The sequence below is a fragment of the Somniosus microcephalus genome, chromosome 27 (assembly GCF_052327205.1).
Source record: "Somniosus microcephalus isolate GS21.2 chromosome 27, FLI_Smic_1.0, whole genome shotgun sequence".
In the NCBI taxonomy this organism is placed as follows: Eukaryota; Metazoa; Chordata; class Chondrichthyes; order Squaliformes; family Somniosidae; genus Somniosus; species Somniosus microcephalus.
In genome coordinates, this window is record NC_141013.1 from 27,580,060 (window position 1) to 27,605,469 (window position 25,410).

Below are 25,410 nucleotides of genomic sequence, written 5' to 3' on the forward strand. Positions count from 1 at the left end.
CATAAATGAGGACTTGGTAATGTTTCAAACTTAATGGCGCTGTACAGCTGCAGATGGCTTAGAACATCTGGCAGGATCACAATGTGGAGGTTTCAACATTTCCCATTCTTTCCCTCCCTTCGCATCTAAAAGTCGTGTAAATATCAAATCCATATATAGACATGCCCCGTTTACTCAAAATGCCGTAAACTTCAGACAATTTAGTTAATAGGCTAACAAGTGCAATCCTACAGATGCCATTAAACCCGACTCTCAGCAAAGAGCTGCTGCAAATATGGATCCAAAATTTTTCACGTGCAACTTGGACATAGCCCATAAAAAAGTCACTTGTGTCCCGTTAGAATTTAATGGCATTTACTCACTGTGGTAAACCACTGTTAATAGTTATCACTGTATATTGTTCTCACTGTCACATCACTACACGAGGTCGCCTCTTGTCGCACTGTTATACCTGGGCTGACCACCTCCGACTCCGCCCATTACCTGCCCAGGTATAAAGGTAGCTGACTGGCTAGTATTCCTCCCTGTTGGATCGGATCACCCACGAGGGTGGGCTCTGTTATTTAGCCAATAAAAACCTTCAGTTACGTTCTTAACTCGTCGCCTTTTATTGGACTAATTGATAGGCATATCACTCACCAATAACTGAAGCATCGGCGTCATTAATGAAGCTCGCCAACGCTTCGGCAGATGTGGTTTCCACAGAGCTGGGTCCTGCCTGTTTCTTCAACTGGCTGACAATTCCATCTGTGCAGATGTAACAGGCGGATGAATTACTGCAGAGCTAAAGACATCTTTATAACCAAGTTAGTGGTCATGATTAGCCCCGAGTGGCGCCAAGAGAAAACTATACAACAATTACGTTGCAGCACCTGGGTGAGTCACACGGCATGATACACAAACCCAAAACTATTCATCATTCACATAATTGGTAGAGATTTACTGAAGGATCACAAGAGGCCAGAGTCAGAGGAACGCAGAGTTCTTGGGTGGCGCGGGGCAGAGGGGTGGAAGAGGTGCATAGATAGGGAGAGGCAAGGCCAGAAAAAAAGGTATTTAATTACAAGGCTGAGATTTTTTTTAATTGGTAGCGTTGGGTGATCGGGAGCCAATGTAGGTCAGCAAGGACGGGAATGACGAGCACAGGGTAGGATACCAACAACAGTTTTGAACGAGCTGAAGTTTAGAGAGCATGGAGACATGGGGGTTTCTGCAGCAGAGAGGCCGAGGCAAAGGGAGGAGGGGGAGGCGACGGGCAACGCTACAGAGACAGAAGCATGCGGTCTTTTGATGGAGACGATATGCGGGCAGAAGCTCAGCTTGGGGTCGAGTAAGACATCAGGGCTGCAAACAGCTTGGCTCTATTGGAGACGATGGCTGGGACGGGGAATGGAATCAGTGGCAAGGATATGAAGTTTGTGGTAGGGCCGAGGACGATGGCTTCGGTCATCCAAATGTTTTAACTGGAGGAAATTGCAGCTCATCCAAGTTTGGATGTCGGACAAGCAGTGTGACAAGAGAGGCAGTGGCGGGGTTGAGACAGGTGGTGCAAACATAGAACTGGGTGTTGTCAAAGTTCGTATGGAAACTGATCCCATGTTTTCAGATGATGACGCCGCCGAGGAGCAGCATGTAGATGACAGAAAACAGAAACATAGAAGATAGGAGCAGGAGTAGGCCATTCGGCCCCTCGAGCCTGCTCCGCCATTCAATGCAATCATGGCTGATCATCCAAATTCAGTACCCTGTCCCTGCTTTCTCCCCATATCCCTAGATCCCCTTAGCTTTAAGAAATATATCTAACTCCTTCTTGAATATATTTAATGAATTGGCCTCAACTGCCTTCTGTGGTAGAGAATTCCACAGGCTCACCACTCTCTGGGTGAAGAAATTCCTCCTCATCTCAGTCCTAAATGGTTTACCCCTTATCCTTAGACTGTGACCCCTGGTTCTGGACTCCCCCGCCATCGGGAACATCCTTCCTGCATCTAGTCCTGTTAGAATTTTATACGTTTCAATGCGATCCCCTCTCATTCTTCTAAACTCTAGCGAATATAAGCCTAATCGACCCAATCTCTCTTCATACGTCATTCCTGCCATCCCAGGTATCAGTCTGGTGAATCTTTGCTGCACTCCCTCCATGGCAAGAACATCCTTCCTCAGATATGGTGACTAAAACTGCACACAATACTCAAGGTGTGGTCTCACCAAGGCCCTGTACAACTGCAGCAAGACATCCTTGCTCCTGCACTCGAATCCTCTCGCTATGAAGGCCAGTATACCATTTGCCTTCTTAACCGCCTGCTGCACCTGCATGCTTACCTTCAGTGACTGGTACACAAGGACACCCAGGTCTCGTTGCACTTCCCCTTTTCCCAATCTATTGCCGTTCAGATAATAATCTGCCTTCCTGTTTTTGCCACCAAAGTGGATAACCTCACATTTATCCACATTATACTGCATCTGCCATGCATCTGTCCAAATCATACTGGAGTTTCTCTGCATCCTCCTCACAGCACACACGCCCACCTAGCTTTGTGTCATCTGCAAACTTGGAGATATTACATCTAGTTCCCTCATCTAGATCATGATGAAGAGGAGGGGGCCAAGGATAGATAGATTCTTGGGGGACACCAGAGCTAACTATGTTGGGGAGGGAAGAGAAGCCATTGCTAGATATGCTTGGGCTATGATTTGATAGACAAGAGTGGAACCAAGTGATGGTAGTTCCACTAAGCTGGACAAGAGGGGAAGACGCTGGAGGAGGATGGTGTGGTCGACCGAGTCAAAGGTTGCAGCCAGGTTGAGGAAGGTAAATGAGTGACAGTTTTTTGTGGGAATGGGGTCCAGAGAACAAGAGGCGAGTCTCATGGACATAATGAGCTCGGAAGGGGCACAAGGGGAGATGAGAGAAATTAGAGAAAGACGTGGGATCAGGGACAAAGGATAAGATTGACTGGTTAGGTTGATTGGCTATGATAAAAATTGACCCTTAGTGCTAGGGGGATTAAATACGTGGGGTTACTGGGATATGTGTTGGGGTAGGGATTACGGGGATCGGGTGGGATATGTGTCGGTGCAGGCTCGATGGGCCGAAATGGCCTCTATCTGCACTGTGGGGTTTCTGTGAATTCTGTGAACTTAAATAGCAACTTGATAAGCAAATCAGAGCTGTAATCAAGAACTCATATGCCCTGACAATTTAAACCAAATCAGAGCTGTAATCAAGAACTCATATGCCCTGACAATTTAAACCAATCGGGATACAGATGGTGACCCAAACCACCTCTTAAGAAATGGTGGCTTTAGTTACCCACAAGCATTGTAAAATATAACCATTAATGAGAAATTATTCTCATTGTGCTTGTTCTTACCCGCTGTTCTAGGACCATCATAAGAACCAGACTCTTCTCCATCACGGAATAGCTTCAAAGTTGGGTAACCACTGACTCCATACTTGGTGCATGTGTTTGTATTTGCAGTGCAGTCAACCTGGTCAACACAAAATATCGACCAGAATGAGGTATTAGAACTACTTGGAAAAAACAAATTCTACTGGGCTGAAGAGTCGTCTCAACTGTTACAAGGAAATAAAATCCAAGTAATATTTTCCTACTTCAAAGACTGCCAGTAGGGTATTTGCCATTTTAGTTGCCGTTTGTGCCTGCACCATTTTAAGCATCAGGTTTAACAGCCTGGCACCGCTATTTTCAGATTACAATCAGCACTCAGTTTTATAGGCACTAAGGTACGAGAAATAATCCAATTTAATCATCTCAGGCAAGAACTGGCAATAGTGATTTGTCCAAGTTCTCTTAATTATACTACCACCAACTTGTGTTTTTCTCCTGCATCATCACTTCTCAAAACTGAACAAGCAACCTGGAGTAATAAGTTATATATACTGCACTTCCACTGGTCTAATAACCCAAGATTAATTGAAGATAAAAGTACTATGACAAGTGTAAAACCACAAAACTCAACCCAACCATATAAGCCATTGCATGACTGAGGCTGCAGGACAGAAGCCTTTCAGAGTGCACACAACTGAGAAACAAATTAAGAGCTTGGCATTCAAAATGTTCTTCTATACAGTCCCATGCTTAAAAGTGTCTAAAATCATCACCATCATGCCAGACCAATACCCAACCCCTAATCGTGTTCACAAGGGACCATCGCCATTTCTTTCAGATCTTAAAAGGACCCTTATGCTTCCCCAACCTTGTGCCTAAAATGCAGTGTGTCTTTGCCAGATCATTTCCTTGCAGATTCATAGGAGTTGTGAGTTGCCACTTTGTGGCTTGAAATTAGTTTTTCAGTTGGATGTGCCAGAAGTTACTCCCAACCTGCATCTTTATTCATTATTTTCAACTTTAGCCATATCGCAACACTAGATAATTCCACCCTTTGAAATCTCAGCATATTAGAGCACTGCACAACCAACCCATAACAATTTAACTCGTTTTAAAAATGTGTGGTCTTATTTAACCAAAATACCGTGCAACGTGTTTTTAAAAAGTTGACATCCATCTTTCTGATTACAAAACCAGAAAAATTTGCTTCATAGAAACAGTTGCCAACATTTGCTGTGTGAAGTGTGTGTGTTACGACTATTTTGATTTGTTTATCACTACCAGCTAAAGATTTCTTTCACTATATTTACTTTACCACAACTTACATTTACATTTTTGGAAAGGAGCCCAGTTTTGTTATACAGGAAACTCTCGTTTAAACGGCACCTAAATATCCGGAATTCTCTATTAACCGGCAAAATTCATACTCCGAAAACAACACCTCAATAACCGGCAATGTTGCCGAGTCCGAGTCTCCCGCGGTGGCCGAGTTAGTCAGTGGGGGTAGTTCTCCAAACTGCCACTACTCGGCTTCTTGGCGCTGTCGGAAGTCCGAACACCTCAATAACAGGAGTCCGACTCTCCCGCGGTGTAGGTGAGTGCCCAATTACTGTATGCTGCACATTTCTTGATTTTTTAAATTTTTGTTAAAAATAATCTCGGTAGATAACCCTCTCCGTCATCTGAAATTGTTAATCAACCGGCACCATCCCGGTCCCGGATACCAAAGAGCTTCATGTATTTTGATTTAGATCTAGCGACACACAATGCTGCACACAGTTGGCAATAGATAGCCCGTGCAGATATCCTTTCAGTAACTCACCTTAGCGAGAGGAACTTTTCCTTTCAACCTAGTGGCGGCAGCTTCATACTCTGGGGCCAACCGCTTGCAGTGGCCACACCTGCAGAAAGTGAACATAAAAGGATTATAAAACACAATATAACTATCAGATCTCGCAGACATTGCTCCCAGCTAGGCTAGGATCTGGATTGCTGCCAGGGGTGAGGGATCAGTGATGAAAAAAGCCCTAACTTCTCAACTTCCTTCATTAAAACTGAAGAGGTAATCTAATACAGGTCATCTCAATCGTGAAGAGTTATGATAACGTAAATAGTGATAGATCGTTTCCACGGGTCAGTAAAACAGTAATGAGACACCACAAATTTAAGATAATCAAAGAGGATTAAAAGGGGAGTTAGAATTTTAAAAATCCTTTACACAGGGGGTGGTTAGAATGCGAAATTCTCTACCACAAAGATCCACAATTTTTCTTAAAAAAAAAGGAAATTAGACAGCTGCTTGAAAAAGAGCAATATTAAAGATAATGGCAGCGTACGGGGGCATCTGCAGTATTTGGCTATTGTACCAGTCTAGGCTTGATGCACTGACCAACCCGTTTGGGCAGTAACATTCTACGATACTATAGAATGCAGTTGCTGACATTTACCACCGTTTTCCTACAGCATATTTTCAGCATTTTGCCACTGCTATACTACAGCAACTGCATTGCAATATACAACATAACAAAGAATCTTATATAGCTTGCTGATATGGAAAGATACAAACCTCAGTGATACATTTGTAATACTATACATACGTCACAAAAACTTGCTCAAAATACACGCAACTGTCATTGCAATCTTTTTACAACTAATTTGGCAGGGGGATGGGCACCAGGATGTAGCATTAGAAAGGAGAAACAAGGTGCACAAAGGATTGGGAGACACAGATAGCACTAGAGTAAGAAATAGTACGGCATTAGGTGGGGTCAGACGGAGAGAGAATACAAGAAGGTCTAAGATAGGTTTACAGTGCATGTGTGTGAACGCACGAAGTGGGTAAATAAGGTTGGTGAGCTGCAGGCACAAATAGACACGTGGGAATATGATGTTGTGGCGATAACGGAGACCTGGCTCAAAAAAGGGCAGGATTGGGTACTAAATATTCCTGGAGATAAGGTGTTCAGGAAAGATAGGGAAGGAATGAAAGGAGGTGGTGGCAGTGTTGATTAAGGAGAATGTTACAGTGCTGGAGAGAGAGGATGTCACGGAGGGGTCAAGGACAGAATCTATTTGGTTAGAGTTAAGAAACAATGGAGGTGCCATTACACTACTAGGTAATATTCTATAGGCTGCCAACTAGTGGGAAGGATAGAGAGGAGCAAATCTGCAGGGAAATTACAGAGAGGTGCATGAATTCTAGATTAGTGGAGACTTCAACTATCCTAATATAGACTGATAGTAATAGTGTAAAGGGCAGAGAGGGGGAAGAATTTCTGAAGTGTGTCCAGGAGAACTTTCTGGATCAGTAAGTTTCCAGTCCAACGAGGAAGGAGGCATTGCTGGATCTGGTTCTGGGGAATGAGGTGGGTCAAGTGGAGCAAGTGTCAGTAGGGGAACATTTAGGGAAGTGATCACAGTATCATAAGGTTTCGATTAACTATGGAAAAGGACAAGGAGCAATTCTAATTAATATAACTATAAATCAAATAAGGCTAGACTAAAAGATATGGCAGGGCAGGTTGTTTGCCTGGACTGCAGTATGTGGGAGTTTGTGGACAGCGAGACTGTCCCGAGCAAACACGTCTGCAGGAGATGTCTCCATCTCGAATCTCTCCAGCTCAGAGTCATTGAGCTGGAGTGCGGGTTGGAATCACTCCGACACATAAGGGAGGGGGAGGAATTTCTGGACAGTTTTAACCAGAATACAGTCACGCGCCAGAGGAAAGCACAGTTCAGGAAAGGGAGGGTGTGACTGTTAGGGAGACGGGTAGCAGGGATTTGGGAGAGGTTGAGAAGGAGGTCTCGCAGACACTGGTCCTGTCCAACAGGTAAGATGTACTCGCTACCTGTGAGGACAAGACGACTGCAGGGAGGACAGCCACAATGCAGACCAAGGCACCGTGGCTCAGAAGGCTGTCCAAGGGGTGGGGGCGGGGGGAAGAGAGCAGAATAGAAATGTGGTAGTGATAGGGGACACGATAATTAGGGGGATTGATAGCATCCTCTGCAGCCAAGAATGAGAATCCAGAAGGGTGCATTGCCTACCCAGTGCCAGGGTAAGGGATATCTCACAGCAGCTGGAGAGGAACTTGGAAAGGGAGGCTGGAAATCCAGTTGTCGTGGTCCATGTTGGAACAAACATAGGTAGGAACAGGGAGGAGGTCCTGCTGAAAGAGTATCAGGAGTTAGGATCTAAATTAAAAAGCAGGACCTCGAGGGTAATAATCTCAGGATTATTACCCGAGCCACGTGCAAATTGGCATAGTAGCAGACAGGTCAGGAAAACACGTGGCTAAAGGGCTGGTGTGGGAAAGAGGGGTTCCTTTTCATGGGACACTGGCACCAGTTCTGGGACAGGAAGCAGCTGTACCGATGGGACCGGCTCCACCTGAACTGGGATGGGACCAGTGTCCTAGTGGAAAGGATAAACGGAAGTAGCAAAGACTTGAAATTAGTAAGATGGGGGAGGGATCTACAGGAAACATAACCAGTCTAAATATAAACAAAATAGGAAAACAGAGCATAGGAAAGAATAAAGTAAGGGAGGATATTGATGGCAAGGGAATAAATAGAGTTATAGAACAGGAGTCTAAAAAGATGGTTAAACATACAGAGAGAGGAAATCCTATTCGAGTTAAACTGTACAGCAATGCAGAGTGTCCGTAATAAAACAGGGGAGCTGGAGGCAATCATATGTTGTGAGGGATTACTGAGACATGGCTACAGAAAAAACAGGACTGGGAATTAAACATTGCAGGGTACAACATATTTAGAAAAGATAGGGAGGGGAAAAAGCAGAGGTGGAGTAGCTGTACTTATTAGGGACAACATAATGGCAGTAGAAAAAAGTGACACGGATATCAGCAAGACAAAAATAGAAGTGATAAAAGATAATAAAGGATCAATCACACTAATAGGCACCTAATACAGACCACCGAATAGTAGAAGGGAGGCGGAGGAAAAAATATGCAGACAAATTAGGGAAATGAGTTTTTTTTAAAAAGGGGGATTTCAACTACCCCGATATTAATTGGACAGAAGACTGGTAGGTAATGGGGATAAGGGAATGGAGTTCATACAATGTATACAGGACTCCTTTCTAACCCAATATGTAAAAACCCAACAAGGGAGGATTCGCCATTGGATCTAGTAATGGGGAATGAACCAGAGCAGATAAGAAGTAATGGTAGGGGAACATATAGGTAATAGTGACCATAATATAATACGCTTTAAGATGATAATTGAGAAGGACATAAGTATGACGAAAACCAGGTTAATAAGTTGGAGAAAAGCTGATTGAGGGGCTGAGAATAGAACTTGGGGGGAAAAAATGGGCAACAATATTGGCAAACAACGATGTAGAACAGCAATGGGAAACATTTAAAAGGCTGTTCAGGAGTGCAGGAAAAATATATTCTGCTAAAAGGAAAGAAGAAACTAAATAATAATGAGACTCCATGGATGAATAAAGCCATAAGGGAACAATTGAGGGTAAGGAAAGAGGCATACATTAAGTACATAGACAGCAGGAGAATGCATGATGAGAATACGAAAAGATTAGAAGTCAAAAATACAATTAGGGAGGCAAAGAGGAACTATGAAATTAAATTATCAAGGAACATAAAGCAAAATAGTAAAATATTTTATGGGTACATCAATAAAAAAAGGAAGGTTGGGATGGGAATAGGGTCATTAAGGGAGTCAGGATAATACCACAGGTAATTATTTTGCTTCAGTTTTTACCAGGGAGATAGAACAGGTGGACATGACATTGGATGATGAGAAACCAAAAATATAATAATGAAGAGTCGGCATGGATTTCAAAAGGGAAAGTCTTGCTTGACCAACCTTATTGAATTTTTTGAAGAGGTAACAGAGAGAGTAGACAAGGGTAATGCAGTAGATGTAATTTATCTAGATTTTCAAAAGGCCTTCGATAAGGTACCCCATAATAGACTGATAAACAAGGTCAGAGAATGCGGAGTCAGGGGACAAGTAGCAGAATGGATTGCTGGCTGGTTTCAGGACAGAAAGCAGAGAGTGGGAGTAAAGGGTAGCTATTCACAGTGGCAGAAGGTGGGGAGTGGTGTTCCACAAGGATCAATGCCGGGACCACTGTTCACAATTTACATGAATGATTTAGACTTTGGAATCAAAAACACAATTTCTAAATTTGCAGATGACACCAAATTTGGAGGGAGGAGGAAATAGTCAATACTAAGTAGGACTGCAACAAGTTACAGGAGGACATTAATAAACTTGCAGAATGGGCATATAATTGGCAAATGAAATTCAACACAGATAAATGTGAGGTATTACATTTTGGTAGGAAGAATAGGGAGGTCACTTATCACTTGGCGGGTGCGAGTCTAGGTGGGGTAGAGGAACAAAGGGATCTCGGAGTACAAATACACAAATCACGAAGAGTTGCGACACAGGTTAGCAAGGCCATAAAAAACCAAACCAAGCACTAGGGTTTATTTCTAGAGGGATAGAATTGAAAAATAGGGAAGTTATGCTAAACCTGTATCAAACCTTGGTTAGACCACACTTGGAGTACTGCGTACAGTTCTGGTCGCCATATTATAAAAAGGAGGCACTGGAGAGGGTGCAGAGAAAATTTACATGGATGATACCAGAAATGCGAGGGTATACATATCAGGAAAGGATCTGGGTCTCTTTTCTCTTGAAAAAAGGCTGAGGGGTGACCTAATAGGAAGTCTTTAAAATTATGAAAAATTTTGATAAAGTGGATACAGAGAGAATGTTTCCACTTGTGGGGAAGAGCATAACTAGAGGCCATCAATATAAGATAGTCACCAAGAAATCCAATAGGGAATTCAGAAGAAACTTCTTTACCCAGAGTGTGGTGAGAATGTGGAACTCGCTGCCACAGGGAGTAGTTGAAGTGAATAGTATAGATGCATTTAAGGGGAGGCTAGACAAGCATATGAGGGAGAAGGGAATCGAGGGTTATGCTGATAGATTTAGATGAGGAAAGACAGGAGGAGGCTTGTGTGGAGCATAAATGCCGGCATGGACTGGTTGGGCCGAATGGCCTGTTTCTGTGCTGTATACCCTATGTAACCTTATGTACGGTTGAGAGGAGATTTGATAGAGATGTTCAAAATCATAAGGGGTCCAGACAGAGTAGAGAGAAACTGTTCCCATTGGCGGAAGGGTCGAGAACCAGAGGACACAGATATTTAAGGTGATTGGCAGAAGAAAAAACTTTTTTATGCAGCGAGTGGTTAGGATCTGGAATTTACTGCCTGAAAGGGTGGAGGAGGCAGATTCAATCGTGGCTTTCAAAAGGGAATTGGATAAGTACCTGAAGGAATAAAATTTGCAGGGCTACGGGGAAAGGGCGGGGGAGTGGGACTAGCTGAAGTGCTCTTGCAGAGAGCCGGCTTGGGCTCAACGGGCCGAATGGCCTCCTTCTGTGCTGTAACCATTCTTTGATTCTACAGGAAACTTTCGATTAACCGGCCCCTAAATAACCGGAACGCTCTATCAACCAGCAAAATTCAGGAGTTGGTTCAGGTAACTTTTTTTTTTACTTTTATTACTTTTTTTACTCCATTTGTTGCTGTGCAAGGGTGTAGCTGAAGCTGTTGCTAAGTTACAGAGACGCTAGCAACTTGTGCCGATTGTTTTGAAGCACAGGGTTTGTTGCTTTATACAGAGCTCTGAGCTCCGTATCTTTTACTATAGCGTTCGGTTATCCGGATACCAGAAAGTTTCCTGTACATCATTTGCCTACCCCTTCACACTAGATTTGTAGCTCTTGCTAAAACTCTTGTTAGTGTAAGACAGCCCAGGGAACTTTCTATTTATTTTATGTTTTTTTTTGATTTGATAGGACAAATGACCAGTTTCTGCGCTGTAAATTCTATGGAGTGCAACTGTGCCTCACACTTGTTTATACGTTTTCTACCCAATTATCACAGTGCGTTTGGATGTCGCAGTTGTGTAGGAGCAGGGTGCAAACTACAACTCCCATGTTGCACTCAGAGAAAGCTAAAGAAATGATGCTTTCCTTATATGCTCACAATCCAAACCACAATTCAGGTCTGAGTAATCAATCAGGGCGGTTTCACCAAAACACAGGGAAGCGGGTTGCTGTCAAATTTGTTTGGCTTCCTGTTAGCAGTTTTACACCATGAGGAACTAGACTTCTTAAATAATTTGACAACGGACTTTTTTCTACAATGGAGTAGCTTTTTAAGCCATGTCAGAAGATATCAACCACGTATACACCAGACAGGTAGGGGATTCACTGAAGAATTAGTAAACTAGACGGGTTTTTAAAGACAATTCAGTTTTCTTGGTCACCTTATCTGGTGCCTGGCCACAAATTCCCAGATTATTGAATTCATTTTCATGGTAGGATTTGAATTCTTTACCTCTGGGTTGCTACTCCAGTGCCATAACTACTACGCTACTGTACCCTAGCATACAGAAGTTTTGTTAAACCGACTGTCTCACCTAGTTTCATTTTATACTGACAAAGTAATTGAACAGATAACACAACCAGAGACTACAAGACAGCAAGACAAGCCCTTGAAATAGATAGGCTGATAATATGCTAAGTTTTTACTTTACTGCAAATTTCACAAGAGTCAGCATTTATAGTTGTATAAAATCTGTATTTAAAAGCTCAGGGAAAAGAAGCACCTCCTTAATGCGCTTCATTTATTTCAAACATCTAAATGTGTTTCACTTACAGTATATGGTTGGAAACCTATAAACAAGATATTGATGAGAAAGCGCGAGTATATTAATCTAATCTTTACAGATTTTGAATTTTAGTAGCGATATATGAATGAATGTTAAAAGTTTGCAAATTTAAAATATGCCAAAGCAAGCTAAATTGGCCAGTTTTAGGACAGGGATTCCACCCCATCTCAGTGTTGGCTGTTCATTTATATCAGCTTAAAAAAGAAAGAACATTTGTAGTAGAACGGTTTCTCAAACAGCTACAGGCTAACTGAAGAGTCGAATTTGAAATCGTGCATGTTCTAAAATTGCCCCTAAAGATGGACCAGCAGAAAACTCAGCTATAAGCCATCAAGGTCAAATTACTTCCGTTACCACATTAATCCCCAAGAAAGAAAGGTATGCCATGTAGCTTTACTCAGCTCTGAGGCAATTTAGTGAAGGAAACAAAGATGTAGGATTTATGGTAACAACTTTCACCAAGGTGCATATCTAATTTCAACTCAAGCTTCTATCAGACACGCTTATAACAATACTCATTAATAAAAATGATTTACAATGTTGGCAAGGTGCCGTAGTCATTTGTTAGCTTCCAAATTACCTAAAAACAACAACTATTTTAAACAGTTGCTCCATTTCTTTGGGCTTCCGGACATTGTCCAACAGAAGGCAGCCAGCCAAACAACCTGATCTCCGACTACCAAGGCTGCACTGAACAAAATGCTGGAACAGCTCAAGTGACTCTCCACACAATTTCTGTATTGTTCACTCTGTCCCTGGTAGTGAGCTGATTGAGAATCAAATGGCTTGTACCTCCATTATTCTTCTCGCAGCCTGGCAATTACCACGCACACATCCACACTCGGAAGCTACCCTAACCTTTCTCCTAGTCCACCCCAAGTTAGACCCAGAGTAAATATTGCCATTTGTGCCTTTCCCTTCAGACTCTTACCTCCAATATCCCTATGGATAACGTAACACTTCTCAGCTAACTGTGCTCCTTTCCTCCAGTACTGCCATTTACTTTAACTGTTAACCCTTGGAGTGGGGTTGGGGGGGGGGGGGGGGGGGGAAGATTGGGAAGGTTTCTAAACTTTCATATTCTACGGCTGCCTCTTGCTGAAGTCAAGCAGTCAGCACCCTGCACTATGGCAGCAGCAGTACTGATCAAAGGCAGCTAGCACCCCCCACACATGATTTCAAGCCTCGTCATCCTCCCAACTCAGTGATTGCATTTGAGACAAGAATTCACCATTTACTTTGCAATGAACTAGAGCTGCATAATGCAGAGGGTCTGTCTGAATCCCCAACTTATGGATCAGTAGATTGGGTTTTTCCTAGATGCCATGCTAATGGAACAGGGTATTTGCCTGGCACAGCTGCCCTCCACTTGTGCTGGAGCCAAGGAGAATGGGCTGCTGGATACGAGACCTGAATACTACTTACTTTCTCTCTCTGTTTCTATCTAATTTACACTTTTACATTGTTCCACTTTAAGGTTTTGTGTATTGTATATTTTATGCCAGTTGCTGGTAATGAATCACTGTCGTAGGAATATTTTTAATAAAATGGTGCCTAGATTTCAAAGGTGTTGGTGTAAAGTCTCTTGCCAGACACTTGACTGTACTCTGATCCTCACGGAATGGGGCTAGGGACAGAATTCATTCCCTACTCCACCACCCAGCAAAGCAGCAGGAGCTCCATTATAATCACATGCAATGAGCAATCTGCCAAATAAATATTCTTCCCATTGGGTAAACAGCACAAAATCAGAGCATTGTAAAAAAAAATGCATTTAAGTGACAACTAAAGCCATTCTGCAACATATACATAACTGCCGCAAGAATGATAAATATTTACATCCATCACACTTCTGGCAGTGGGCATAACACACAGGAAGTAAAGAGAAAAAAAATCACGTCAGTGATTTACATACAATTACATACAAGTAATGCATGTAGGATATAATCACATCTTTTGGCATCTCATCGTATATAGTCAAACAGTGTTGCTCAAATAAGGTGTATGTCCCCACCAAGCCCCTCCTGGGACAGGAAGAGTTTATCCAATTGTAAATCTACTCCTGACGTACGATTTTAAATCAATTTAAGACTGCTTCACGGCATCATCATATGCATCACTCTGCAGTCTCTACATTCTAAAAATAAAAGTACAATCCAACAATTAAGTGTATTTTAGTTATATGTAGCAGCTTTACTTCAAGACTCAAAGGGAGTGAAGCTTCACTTCCACAAATTAGTCAGCAATTCAACCGTTTAGAAAATGTTTTGGCAATCTGTTTGGATAGCATTAGCTTAGCCCTGTGGTAGCACTCTCGCCCGAGTCAGAAGGTTGTGTGTTTAAACCCCACTCCAGGACCTGAGCACATAATCGAGGCTGGCACTTCAGTATTGAGTTGCACTGTCATTATGCCATCTTTCAGATGATTCTTTTCCTTACACGACAGCCATGTAGAAAAACTGCAGTGGCATCCATCACCTAGGGGATGGAAGGATTGGATCAGGAGCAGCGATTATGTAAACTGGGCATGTTCTCATTGGAAAAACAAGACGGTTGAGAGGTGATATGATTGCTGTTTAGGATTCTAAAGGGACAAGATAATATCGACTGTCACCTTGTCCAGACAGTCAAACCACAGAACATAGCCTGCACTTAGAAGGGGAGGGTGGGGAGAAGAGAAATTCAAAACAAATCTGCAAAAACAATTTCAGTGAGCAAGTAGTAATGGAAGAGGCTCCCGAGCGAGACAGTGGAAGCAGACAGTATTGATTTGCTCAAATGCAAATGAGATGGATTGTGCAGAAAATTATATTTTATATTCTGAGTAATTTGAGATGTGACATATGGTAATTGTTGCATGCTTAAAAACAGGTTACTTTGGACTTATGGTTCCCAAAGCTTTCCACCATTGAGGGTTTCTTCACCTTATGTCAGAGTCTGTTGTCGACTAATTAAGAGATTGCCAAGATAACAACTCCAGTATCGCTGTATCGTACAACTACCAAGATGGCAGAAAGCAAACTAGAGGGACCGTAGTCTTTTTTTCTGTCTAGCAATTCCTACATTCAACTTGCATCATGATGGCCTTCATCCCACTTTTATTACCTGAAAGTTCTGTAAAATTTCTGTGTGCGCTGGATGGGTAATTAAGTAAATCTCTAGGACCTGTCCTTGGATCATTTAAAGAAAGAGTTTGGGGAATAAGTTAAAACTATGCATCAGTGAATTCAAGTTGGACTTGTAATGTATTCTCCTCCCACACACAACCCACAAACAGGTAGCACATCATCTTTGTTATCCATTGCTAGTAACCCAAGGACAAGTAAAGCATTTGCAGCAGCTCCTTTAGATAGATGTTCTGATAAGGTGATAACCCAAGGCTACATCTGCCTGGTCAACTGGATACAAGAGATTTCATAACACTATTTGAACAAGACAGAGTTGGGCTGGTCAACATGCCTCCCTCAACCACCAACAGGCCACATTTGCCTACATCAGCAGAAATATTTTTGAAAACGATTCAATCGATGTGAAACTCTTTGGGATGTAGGAAGTGCTGCACAAATGAAAAATCTGTTGCTCGCAACCAAGTAGCTGTCCTGGTGATCCGTTAGTAATCCAACTTGAAACTTATAAAATTCTAACCGGACTAGATGCAGGAAGGATGTTCCCGATGGCGAGGGAGTGCAGAACCAGGGGTCAGTCTAAAGATCAGGGGTAAGCCATTTAGGACAGAGATGAGGAGGAATTTCTTCACCCAGAGTGGTGAACCTGTGGAATTCTCTACCACAGAAGGCAGTTGTGGCCAATTCATTAAATATATTCAAGAAGGAGTTAGATAATATTTCTTAAGGCTAAAGGGATCAAGGGATATGGGGAGAAGGCAGGGACAGGGTACTGAGTTTGGATGATCAGCCATGATGTCATTGAATGGCAGAGCAGGCTCAAGGGGCCAAATTCTCCTGCTCCTATCTTCTATGTTTCTATAGCATTTGTCCTGGTTACCCGTTAGCAACCCATTCTAGAATTACAGCAGTCCACTGTAACTGGAGTGTCTAGTTGATGCAGAGAATAGAATTCTTAGTTAATTTTATGTTTCCTTTGTTTCTTATGATTTGGGTGTTTATTGTTGGCGTCCCTTTATCTGCTGCCAGAAATGCCCAGCCAGGTAAGGTTTCAGCAGTTGCTATGCTAGCGGGGCTGGTCACTCCCACCCCCTCCGGCCTGGCAGCACAGCCACCCGGCGTCGTCATCGTTACTGGTCAAAAGGGGGAGGAGCACCAACCGGCCAATGAACGCCGGCCACCAATGCCTGGCGAGCCAATCAGCGGGAGCCACGGGGCGCGTGCCCAATTTCCGCCTGCGACTGCGGCGTCGAGCGCCACCGCTGGGCACCCTGGGGATTGTAGTCAACGCGCACCGCGCCGCCGGGCAATGGCGGCGGAGAAAAAACTACAGGTCCCAGAATGCAGCGCCCGCCGAACCAGCCGAGCTCCTTCGGCCTCGGGCCGATTGGATGGCCGCCGCCGCGAGTAATTAAACACGGCTCGGCTGGGCTGGGCTGGGCTGGTGACCCCCCCGAGAGGGGTTGGGGAGGGGGCGAGTACATCCTATACTCCCCACCGAGGCCAGGCCCGCTGGGGTTTCCCGGCACAATAAATACAACCACAATCCCACCAACACCCCCCCGCCAGTCACCGGGGAAACCGAAAGTAAGGGGCGGCGTCCAGCGCAGTCGGAAAGCCTTCCATCCTCCCCTGGGCTGTGAGTCCCCCCCCCGGGCGGGGGGAGCGGTGAATGGGCCGCCATCTCCAGCTCTGGGTACCGGGGGGGAGCGGGGAATGGGCCGCCATCTCCAGCTCTGGGTACCGGGGGTGAGGGGAATGGGCCGCCATCTCCAGCTCTGGGTACCGCGGGGAATGGGCCGCCATCTCCAGTCATGGGTACCGGGGGGGGAAATGGGCCGCCATCTCCGGGTACCGGGGGTTAGGGGAATGGGCCGCCATCTCCAGCTCTGGGTACTCCGGGGGGTGAGGGAGGGTCTGAGGGACTCACCAGGGGGCGAAGAACTCCACTAGCATCAGCCCGTGCTCCCCGACCTGATCCTCGAAGTCATCGTCCGTCAGATCCAGCACGTCGCTGGCCAGGGCCGCGCCGGCAGTGCAGGCGAGCAGCAGCAGGCGAATCATGGCGGCTGTGTGTGTGTGTGGGGGGGGAAGGAGAGGCCTGAGGTTGGTGTATTTTTTTTTCTCCCCCGTGTTAATGTTTTCCACGCTCTGCCGTTCCCCCCTTTGGCCTCCGGCTGGCTCTCGGTCTCACTGCGATAGCAAAGTGAAAGAGCAAACCCGAGCGAGAGAGAGCCAAGAGCCCGAGTGTGGCGCCCCGCCATTGGTCGGAGCCCGCATCATATGGCCGGCAACCCACCAATCGCAGGCCCCCAGCCATTGCGGCCTGGGTGGAGACCTGGATTCTGCGCAGTGGCGAGCTGCTCTGTCATTGCTGCAAACTCTCCCAGTCCTGAGACTGCATCAGTGACAATGAAGTGAAAGTGCTCATAGAAAAATATACTTTCGAGCAGCAGCCAAAAATAAATTATGCACCCATCTTGGTTTATAAAAAGTGTGCACATTGTTGGTAGCTTTTCAATTTTATATAATTTCCTTGAAATTATTATATCCCCTTCAAGTCACACACCATCTTGATTTGGGAATATATTGTCCTTCCTTCATCCTGGCTGGGTCAAAATCCTGGAACTCCCTCCCGAAGGGCACCTTCGCCTCACAGCAGTTCAAGGCGGCAGCTCGCCACCACCTTCTCGAGGGCAATTAGGGATGGGCAATAAATGCTGCCCACATCCCAAGAACATTAAAAAAATTATACAAAGAAAGAAAAGAAAGACTTGCATTTATATAGTGCCTTTCACGACCACTGGATGTCTCCGAGCGCTTTACAGCCAATGAAGAACTTTGAGTGTAGTCACGTAATGTGGGATACAAAGGCAAAATACTGCGAATGCTGGCAATCTGAAATTAAAACAGAAAATGCTGGAAATGCTCAGCAGGTCAGGCAGCATCTGTGGCGAGAGAAACAGTTAACGTTTCTGGTCGATGACCCTTCGTCAGAACTGAAAAAGTTAGAGATGTAACAGATTTGTTGATCTATATTTTATATATATGAGAGAGAGATGTTGAAACCTGCTGCTTGACAAGTCTGGTTTATTATGTTAATGGTCTCTGTCAATTGCAAGAAATAAATTGCAAGAAATAATGTAAAAATATAGAAATTTTAAAATGGTGGCATAGTCAAAGATTGAGAAGTAAACACAAAAGTAAGTTCCATTTCTCACCCATGACATTTTTAATCAACACAAAATTAAACAAAACTAAGAAAATAAACATTCATTTTATTACAAAAGCAAAATACTGTGGAGAAAATGCTGGAAAGCACTCAGCAGCTCAGGCAGCTTCTGTGGAGAGAGAACCAGAATCAGAGCTGAGAATCAGAATTGATTTTATTACCATATTTCCTTGTCGTTCTGATGATGAGTCATCAAGCTCAATAATGCAACTATTTGAATGGCCGGGGAGTCCAGAACCAGGGGTCACAGTCTAAGGATAAGGGGTAAGCCATTTAGGACAGAGATGAGGAGGAATTTCTTCACCCAGAGAGAGTGGTGAACCTGTGGAATTCTCTGCCACACAAGGCAGTGGAGGCCAATTCATTAAATATATTCAAGAAGGAGTCAGATATATTTCTTAAGGCTAAAGGGATCAAGGGATATGGGGAGAAAGCAGGGACAAGGTACTGAATTTGGATGATCAGCCATGATCTCATTGAATGGCGGAGCAGGCTCGAGGGGCCGAATGGCCTACGCCTACTCCTGCTCCTATCTTCTATGTTTCTATTACAGGAACGATTAAAGGTGGATTTTTTTTAAAGAAAAAAATTCACAAATCCTGTACGTTATTCTCCATAAGGTGAAGCTTACATGGTGAACAAAAAATTAAAAATTATGGGGTCAGTAATATCATGGGAGGCACCTTTGGCAATTCAGGTATTGGAGCCTCATATTATCAGATATAGAAGTCCGAGTGTTAGTCGACCCCAACTATACATGCAAGTGTGACCCAAAACTGCCTGAAGCCTGGACACACTGTGCAGAAGCCTCATTAAAGGCCTGGTTACAGCACTAATGAGGAAATGACCTTATAATATAATTCCTCCACCTGACACCCCTGATAGACTAAGCACCTCTATAAAATGGCACCGCAAGGGAGGCCTGTTACATTAGTTGTATACTCATTAATAGTAGCTCTTATCAAAACTTACTCTTTGACTCTCTTAACTGCCAATTAGGAAGTGAAGGTGCCATCTAGAGGCTAGGAAAGGGACTGACTGGCCCCTTCACAGGACCTCAGTGGAGCAGGTTGTGCTCTTGAGCTACTCCTGCTGTGGGGAGAGAGTGTGTGGTTGCCTTGGCCTGGGAGTAAAATTGGAAGGAAGGAGTGACCCCAGGCCACCACCACTACAACCTTCCCACACCAACCCATCTACAGAGGTGCCTGGAGAGGAAGGAGTGGAGGACAGAGGAGGAGGCCAGCATTAGAACGGGAGAGGCCTTTTCCAGCACTGCCTCCCAATTCGGCCTCCAGCCCAGGAGAGGGAGAGAGGGAGAGAGGACACGAACAGCTCCACGTGGAAGGAGGGGTGGAGCTGCGATTCCAGACATCTGCAGGTGGGTGTCCTTGTGCATTCCCCCAAAGACTTTGCATTCCAGGCGGGGGGAGAAAAGAAGACGGGCCGAAAGCCTGGCCTGGGTTGGCTGGAGCCTGCCCAGGTGAAGTTTGTTTCACATCAAGAAGACCTGGTGTGGGCTGAGCCTGGGCTTTTTCCAGCCTGCCCAGGTGAAGACGTCTTCTCCCCCTGCCCGAAGACTTTCGGGAAAGACTTTGTATTCCATCGGGGGAGTGCACCCAGCCGACGCCCACCCACCGACCAACACCTTCAGTGGGGACCCTGCCTTTGCGGCCCCCCCCCCTCCTTCCCATCCCCCTCTTTCTCTCTCCTTGTCCTCTCTCTGCCTCTCAAAAGGCACCTCTTTTTATTATTTTTCGAATTACCCATTGAGCAGAGGGAAGGAAGGGCCCCCCTCCCAATTAATACCATCAAGGGGAGAGGCGGGCCAGTTAATTTACACTCCCTCTGCTCTGGGAAAGACCTAATAACCGAGGCCATTAACATCTCGGGGCCTGTGACTTTTGGGGTGGGTGTGGCTCTTCTTTAAAACCGCCCCACGATGGCGAGCACTTCTTCGGCGGCGACGGGGCCGGCGATGACATATGCGGCGGCGGCGGCCAAAGCCTCGGCCGCTCCCGCTGCTGCTGCTGCCCCGTCGCCGTTCCGGTTAATGACCATCAAGCTCGGGGTGAAGAGCTACACCCACCCCGACATGACTATTGAGGCGTGCGTAAAGGCTATGGCCGGGGTTGTCGGCCCTCCGGCCATAGTCGCCGCCTCAAAAATGTATGGGAAGGCTGTCTTTTTCCTGGAGTCCGAGCGGGCGGTGGCCCTGGCCATCGCCCAGGGGCTCACCGTGGGCGGGACTTTCCTGCCGGTGGACCCGCTGGAGGCCACCGCGCAGAGGGTCGTTCTGTCGAACGTCCCGCCCTATATCACCGGTGAGCTCCTCCTCCCCCACCTACGTCAACTCGGGGAGGTGAGGTCGGGGATTTCCCCGATCCCGCTCGGGCTCCGGGAAAGCAGCCTTCGCCATGTCTTCTCCTTCCGGCGCCAGGCTTTCGTTCAGCTGGCGCGGGAGGGGGAGACGGACGGGGCTTTCACGGTCCTCCACGGGGGGACCTCGTACCGCGTCTTCTGGACGACGGACGGCGTGCGGTGCCACGCCTGTAGGGAGGTGGGGCACGTGCGTAAAAACTGCCCCGCCTCCAAGGCCGCCAAGTCATCTGGCGCCGCCGCCGCTCCTCCTTCCGGGTCTAGCCGCGCCCCCGCTCGATCCAACGCTACCGGGGCGCGGTCGTCGTCGGAGGTCGATGCCATCCTGGCCTCCGGCGGGGGGGAGGAGGGAGGTCCGGTCCGAAAGAAGGCGCGGGACAAGACGCGAAACCGTGGGGTGGGTCCCCCCGCGGAGGGCGTCCCCCACGACATGGAGCCCCTGACGCCGGAGAGCGTCGCCGCGCTGATCGCGGAGTGCGGAGGGGGGGGGGGCCCTCGTGGCCGAGCCTGTGGCCGCGACCGCCGAGGCGGTAATGCCAGAACCTGCGGCCGGGCTCGGGCCCGGGGGTCCCAAAGAACTCGCTCCTCCAGAAGGAGCAGGGGAGGCCCCTGAAGAAATGGAGGCCTCCCTTTACCCCTCCGCGCTCAAAAGAAGGCGCGACCCCCTGGAAGAGGAGGAGGACCGGGAGGAGGAAGGTCCCTCCGGTCAGGGGGAGTCGTCGCCCGCCGCGGGCGCTGCGCCCCACCCCACCGCTGACACCATTACGGGCGAACGGCAGGGGTCGCCTGTCCCTGAGGAGGCTGAGGCAGAAGCGTCTGCCCAGCTCGTGCCTCCCGGGGATGGGGACGAGACCCTGCCCGTGGGGGGGGTCGCGGAACAACCCGCGACGGGTTTTTATCCAGTACTGGTGGCATTGCCCCTCGACGGGTCGGGCGGCCAGGGGACCGGGTCGGGCGGGTCGTCTGAGGACGAGCCCGCCCAGAGCGACCCGGATTTTTCCCAGGTGCTGCTCGACCTCGTCGAGGTCTGTAAAAAATTCACCCCGTCTGCTGGGTCAGAGGCCGGTGGCGTCGCAGAGGAGGGCCCTCGGTCTGTGTCTCCGGCGCCGGGCGACTTGGAGGAGGTCCGGTTTTTGTATTCTCCGGTCTCTCCGGTCGTTCCGGCGCCTGGGGCGGAGGGGGTCTCCGGCCCGCCGCCGCCTTCTGGCCCGGCCCCCCTAAAGGAGCCCGGGGGGGAATCCTCCGCTACCGATCCTGGGGGTGGGATCGGGGCGGAGGCGGGGCCGGCTGTCGCGGCCGGGCCGCCCGACGCGCACTGCGTGGCGGACGGTTCGGCCGCCGGTGGCGACCCCCCGGAGGAGGACGGGGACGCGGTGGTGGGGGCGGAGGAAGACTTAGAGTCCATCGCCGACGAGGCGATGGATGACCTCGCGCCCCTCGCCGGGCCCCCCCTCGTTCTTATTCCCATCAGGGAGCTCCGGGAATTTGTGGCCACGAGCCAGGGTCGCCGCAGGACCCAGCAGGCCCTCGACAGATGGTCGGGGCTGGCGCTGCTCCTCGGGTCGGCCCGCGTCGCCTACAAGACCATGGGTGCGGACGCGGGCGTGAGCCCGTCCGAGCTGTGTCGGTTCCGGGCATTCCTCACCGGGCTGCTAAGGGAGTGGCGGTCGACTAGCGGCCGCCCTCCCTTCCCCCGTTAGGTTTAAGTAGGGGTTGGTTGTGCTTCTGAAATGAAGATAACCATAGCCAGCCTCAACGTCAACGGCAGCAGGGAAGCTAGCCGCAGGTTTAATAACTTTTCGGTCCTTCGGGACGGGAAGTATGCGGTGTGCTTCCTGCAAGAAACCCACACCGTTCCGGGAGACGAGGCCACGTGGCTCCTGGAGTGGCAAGGAGGGGTCAACATGAGTCACCTCTCCAGTGTTTCCAGTGGGGTGGCTATCTTGTTGGCCCCGCATTTTCAGCCGGAGATCTTGGGGGTCAAGGAGCTCGTGCCGGGCCGCTTGCTCCAGGTCACCGTTCGCCTGGGGGGCGTGCCGTTCCATCTAGTGAACGTGTACGCCCCCGGGGCCGGTGCGCAGCAAGCGCGCTTCTTTGAAGAAGTGTCCACTCTTTTGGGCTCCGTCGACGCGGGCGAGTGCGTCGTCCTCGGGGGGGATTTTAATTGTACCCTCGAGGCGAGGGACCGCACGGGTACCCAGCCGAGCCCGGCGTCGGTGGGGAAGTTGAGGGACCTGGTCGGGTCCCTCGACTTGGTGGACGTCTGGCGTAATCTCCATCCCGACTCCAGCGCCTTCACCTTTGTGAGGTCTGGGGGAGGAGCGTCCAGGATCGACCGCCTCTACATTTCCCGGGCGTACGTCTCCTGCGTTCCGACGGCTTCCGTGCGGCCGGTGCCGTGTACGGACCACCACCTGGTGTGGGCGGAGCTCGTGCCGCCGCGCGCCGGGGGGGGGTCCGCGTACTGGCACTTTAACAACCTGCTGCTGGAGGACGCGCGGTTCCGGGATTCGTTCGGTCGGTTCTGGGCCGGCTGGAGAAGGAAGCAGGGGGGCTTCCCCTCCTTGAGGCTATGGTGGGATGTGGGCAAGGCTCACATCCGTCTCTTCTGTCAGGAGTACGCGAAGGGGTCGACCAAGAGGCGGGAGGCCAGGGTCGGGCAGTTGGAGAAGGAGGTGCTCGACCTGGAGTCCCGTCTCGGTCAAGTCACCGAGGACCCGGCCCTGCGGCTGGCGTACGAAGAGAAGAAGGGCGCGCTGAAGGACCTGCGGCTCGTCGGGTCCCGAGGCGCGTACGTGAGGTCGCGGATCCAGTTCCTGCGGGACCTGGACCGCGGCTCCCCCTTCTTCTACTCGCTGGAAAAAAGACAGGGGGTCCGTAAGCAGCTTTTGGAGCTGCTGGCCGACGACGGATCTCCGGTCTCGGATCCGGAGGGAATCCGCGCGGAGACCCGCGCTTATTACGGGGCTCTGTTCTCTCCGGATCCGTCCAGCGAGGACGCGCGCAGAGTTTTGTGGGAGGACCTGCCGAAGGTCGGCCTGGAGGGCGCCGAAAAACTGGACGCTCCTCTGAGTTTGGAGGAGCTGTCCGGCGCCCTCCGCCAGCTCTCTAGGGGGAAGTCCCCGGGGCTGGATGGGCTGACCGTGGAGTTCCACAGGGCGTTCTGGGGCGTCCTGGGGGGCGACTACGTGCGGCTCCTGGGGGAATGTCTGGCGACCGGGGAGATGCCCCTCTCGTGGCGCAGGGCGGTGATCGTCCTGCTGCCTAAGAGGGGTGATCTCCGCCTCCTCAAGAACTGGCGCCCGGTCTCCCTCCTCAGCACGGATTACAAAATCTTTGCCAGGGCCATGTCTGTTCGCCTTGGCGCCGTGCTGGCCCGCATGATCCATCCCGACCAGTCCTACACGGTCCCGGGCCGGACCATTCACGATAACATCCATCTGGTCCGGGACCTGGTCCACCATTCCCAGAGGGCTGGTCTGTCGGTCGCCTTCCTTTCCCTGGATCAGGAGAAGGCGTTCGACAGGGTGGATCACGAGTATCTTTTCGGGACTCTGCGCGCTTTCGGGTTCGGGACGCATTTTGTCGCCCGGATCCGACTTCTGTACGCTGCCGCGGAGTGTCTGATTAAAGTTAACGGGTCCTTGACGGCGCCCCTTCGCTTCGGGAGGGGGGTGCGTCAGGGATGCCCCATGTCCGGCCAGTTATATGCCATTTGCGTGGAGCCTTTCCTGCGCCTCTTGCGGAAGAGGTTGGCGGGATTGGCTCTGCGAGGGCCGGGCGTGGAGGTGGTCCTCTCGGCTTACGCCGATGACGTGCTCCTCGTGGTCACGGATCCCGTTGACTTGCGGAGGATGCGGGAATGCCAGCAGATTTACTCGGACGCATCCTCCGCCAGGATCAACTGGGGGAAATGTTCTGGACTCCTGGTGGGTCAGTGGCAGGTGGACTCTCTGCCGGAGGAGTTCAGGCCCTTCGCCTGGAGTACAACGCACCTCCTCTACTTGGGAGTCTACCTCAGCCCGGCCGAGGACGCCTGGCCGGCGAACTGGCACGAGCTGGAGGCCAAAGTCGCCGCTCGCTTAGGACGCTGGACAGGATTGCTCCGAGTGTTGTCCTACAGGGGTCGGGCGTTGGTCATAAACCAACTGGTGGCCGCCATGTTGTGGTACCGGTTGGTTACTCTGATCCCCCCCCCTGCGTTTGTCGCCAAGATACAGAAGAAGCTCGTCGACTTCTTCTGGAACAACAGGAGACACTGGGTCGCTGCCGCGGTTCTGAGTCTCCCGCTTAGGGAGGGCGGTCAGGCGTTGGTGTGCCTCCGCACCCAGGCTGCGACTTTCCGTCTTCAGACGCTGCAGAGATACCTGTACGTCGAGAATCCTCCAAGATGGTGTGCGCTGGCGACGTATTTTTTCCGCCAGCTGCACGGCCTCAATTACGACACGCAGCTCCTGTTTTTGGAGGTGAGCGGCAGGCGTGAGAGCCTGCGGGAGCTGCCTGTCTTTTACCAGGAACTACTATGGGTTTGGAACTCCGTCGCCTCCAGGCGGAGCTCTCCCCCGTCAGGAGCGGCGGCTGT

General features: G+C 48.8%; 1 protein-coding gene across 1 annotated transcript in view; it reads right to left on the bottom strand.

The window, feature by feature from the left end:
- LOC147100098 (protein disulfide-isomerase A3-like) overlaps positions 1–17,454 on the bottom strand; it is a 30,694-nt gene extending 13,240 nt beyond the window's left edge. Inside the window, exons 1-4 of the mRNA XM_085968799.1 lie at positions 17,151–17,454; positions 5,176–5,254; positions 3,375–3,492; positions 640–747 (exon numbers count right to left, since the gene is read on the bottom strand). Coding sequence (XP_085824925.1) covers positions 640–747; positions 3,375–3,492; positions 5,176–5,254; positions 17,151–17,284 — 439 coding nt within the window. The 5' untranslated portion in view covers positions 17,285–17,454. The remainder of the gene's footprint in view (positions 1–639; positions 748–3,374; positions 3,493–5,175; positions 5,255–17,150) is intronic.
- Positions 17,455–25,410: the final 7,956 nt, after the last annotated feature.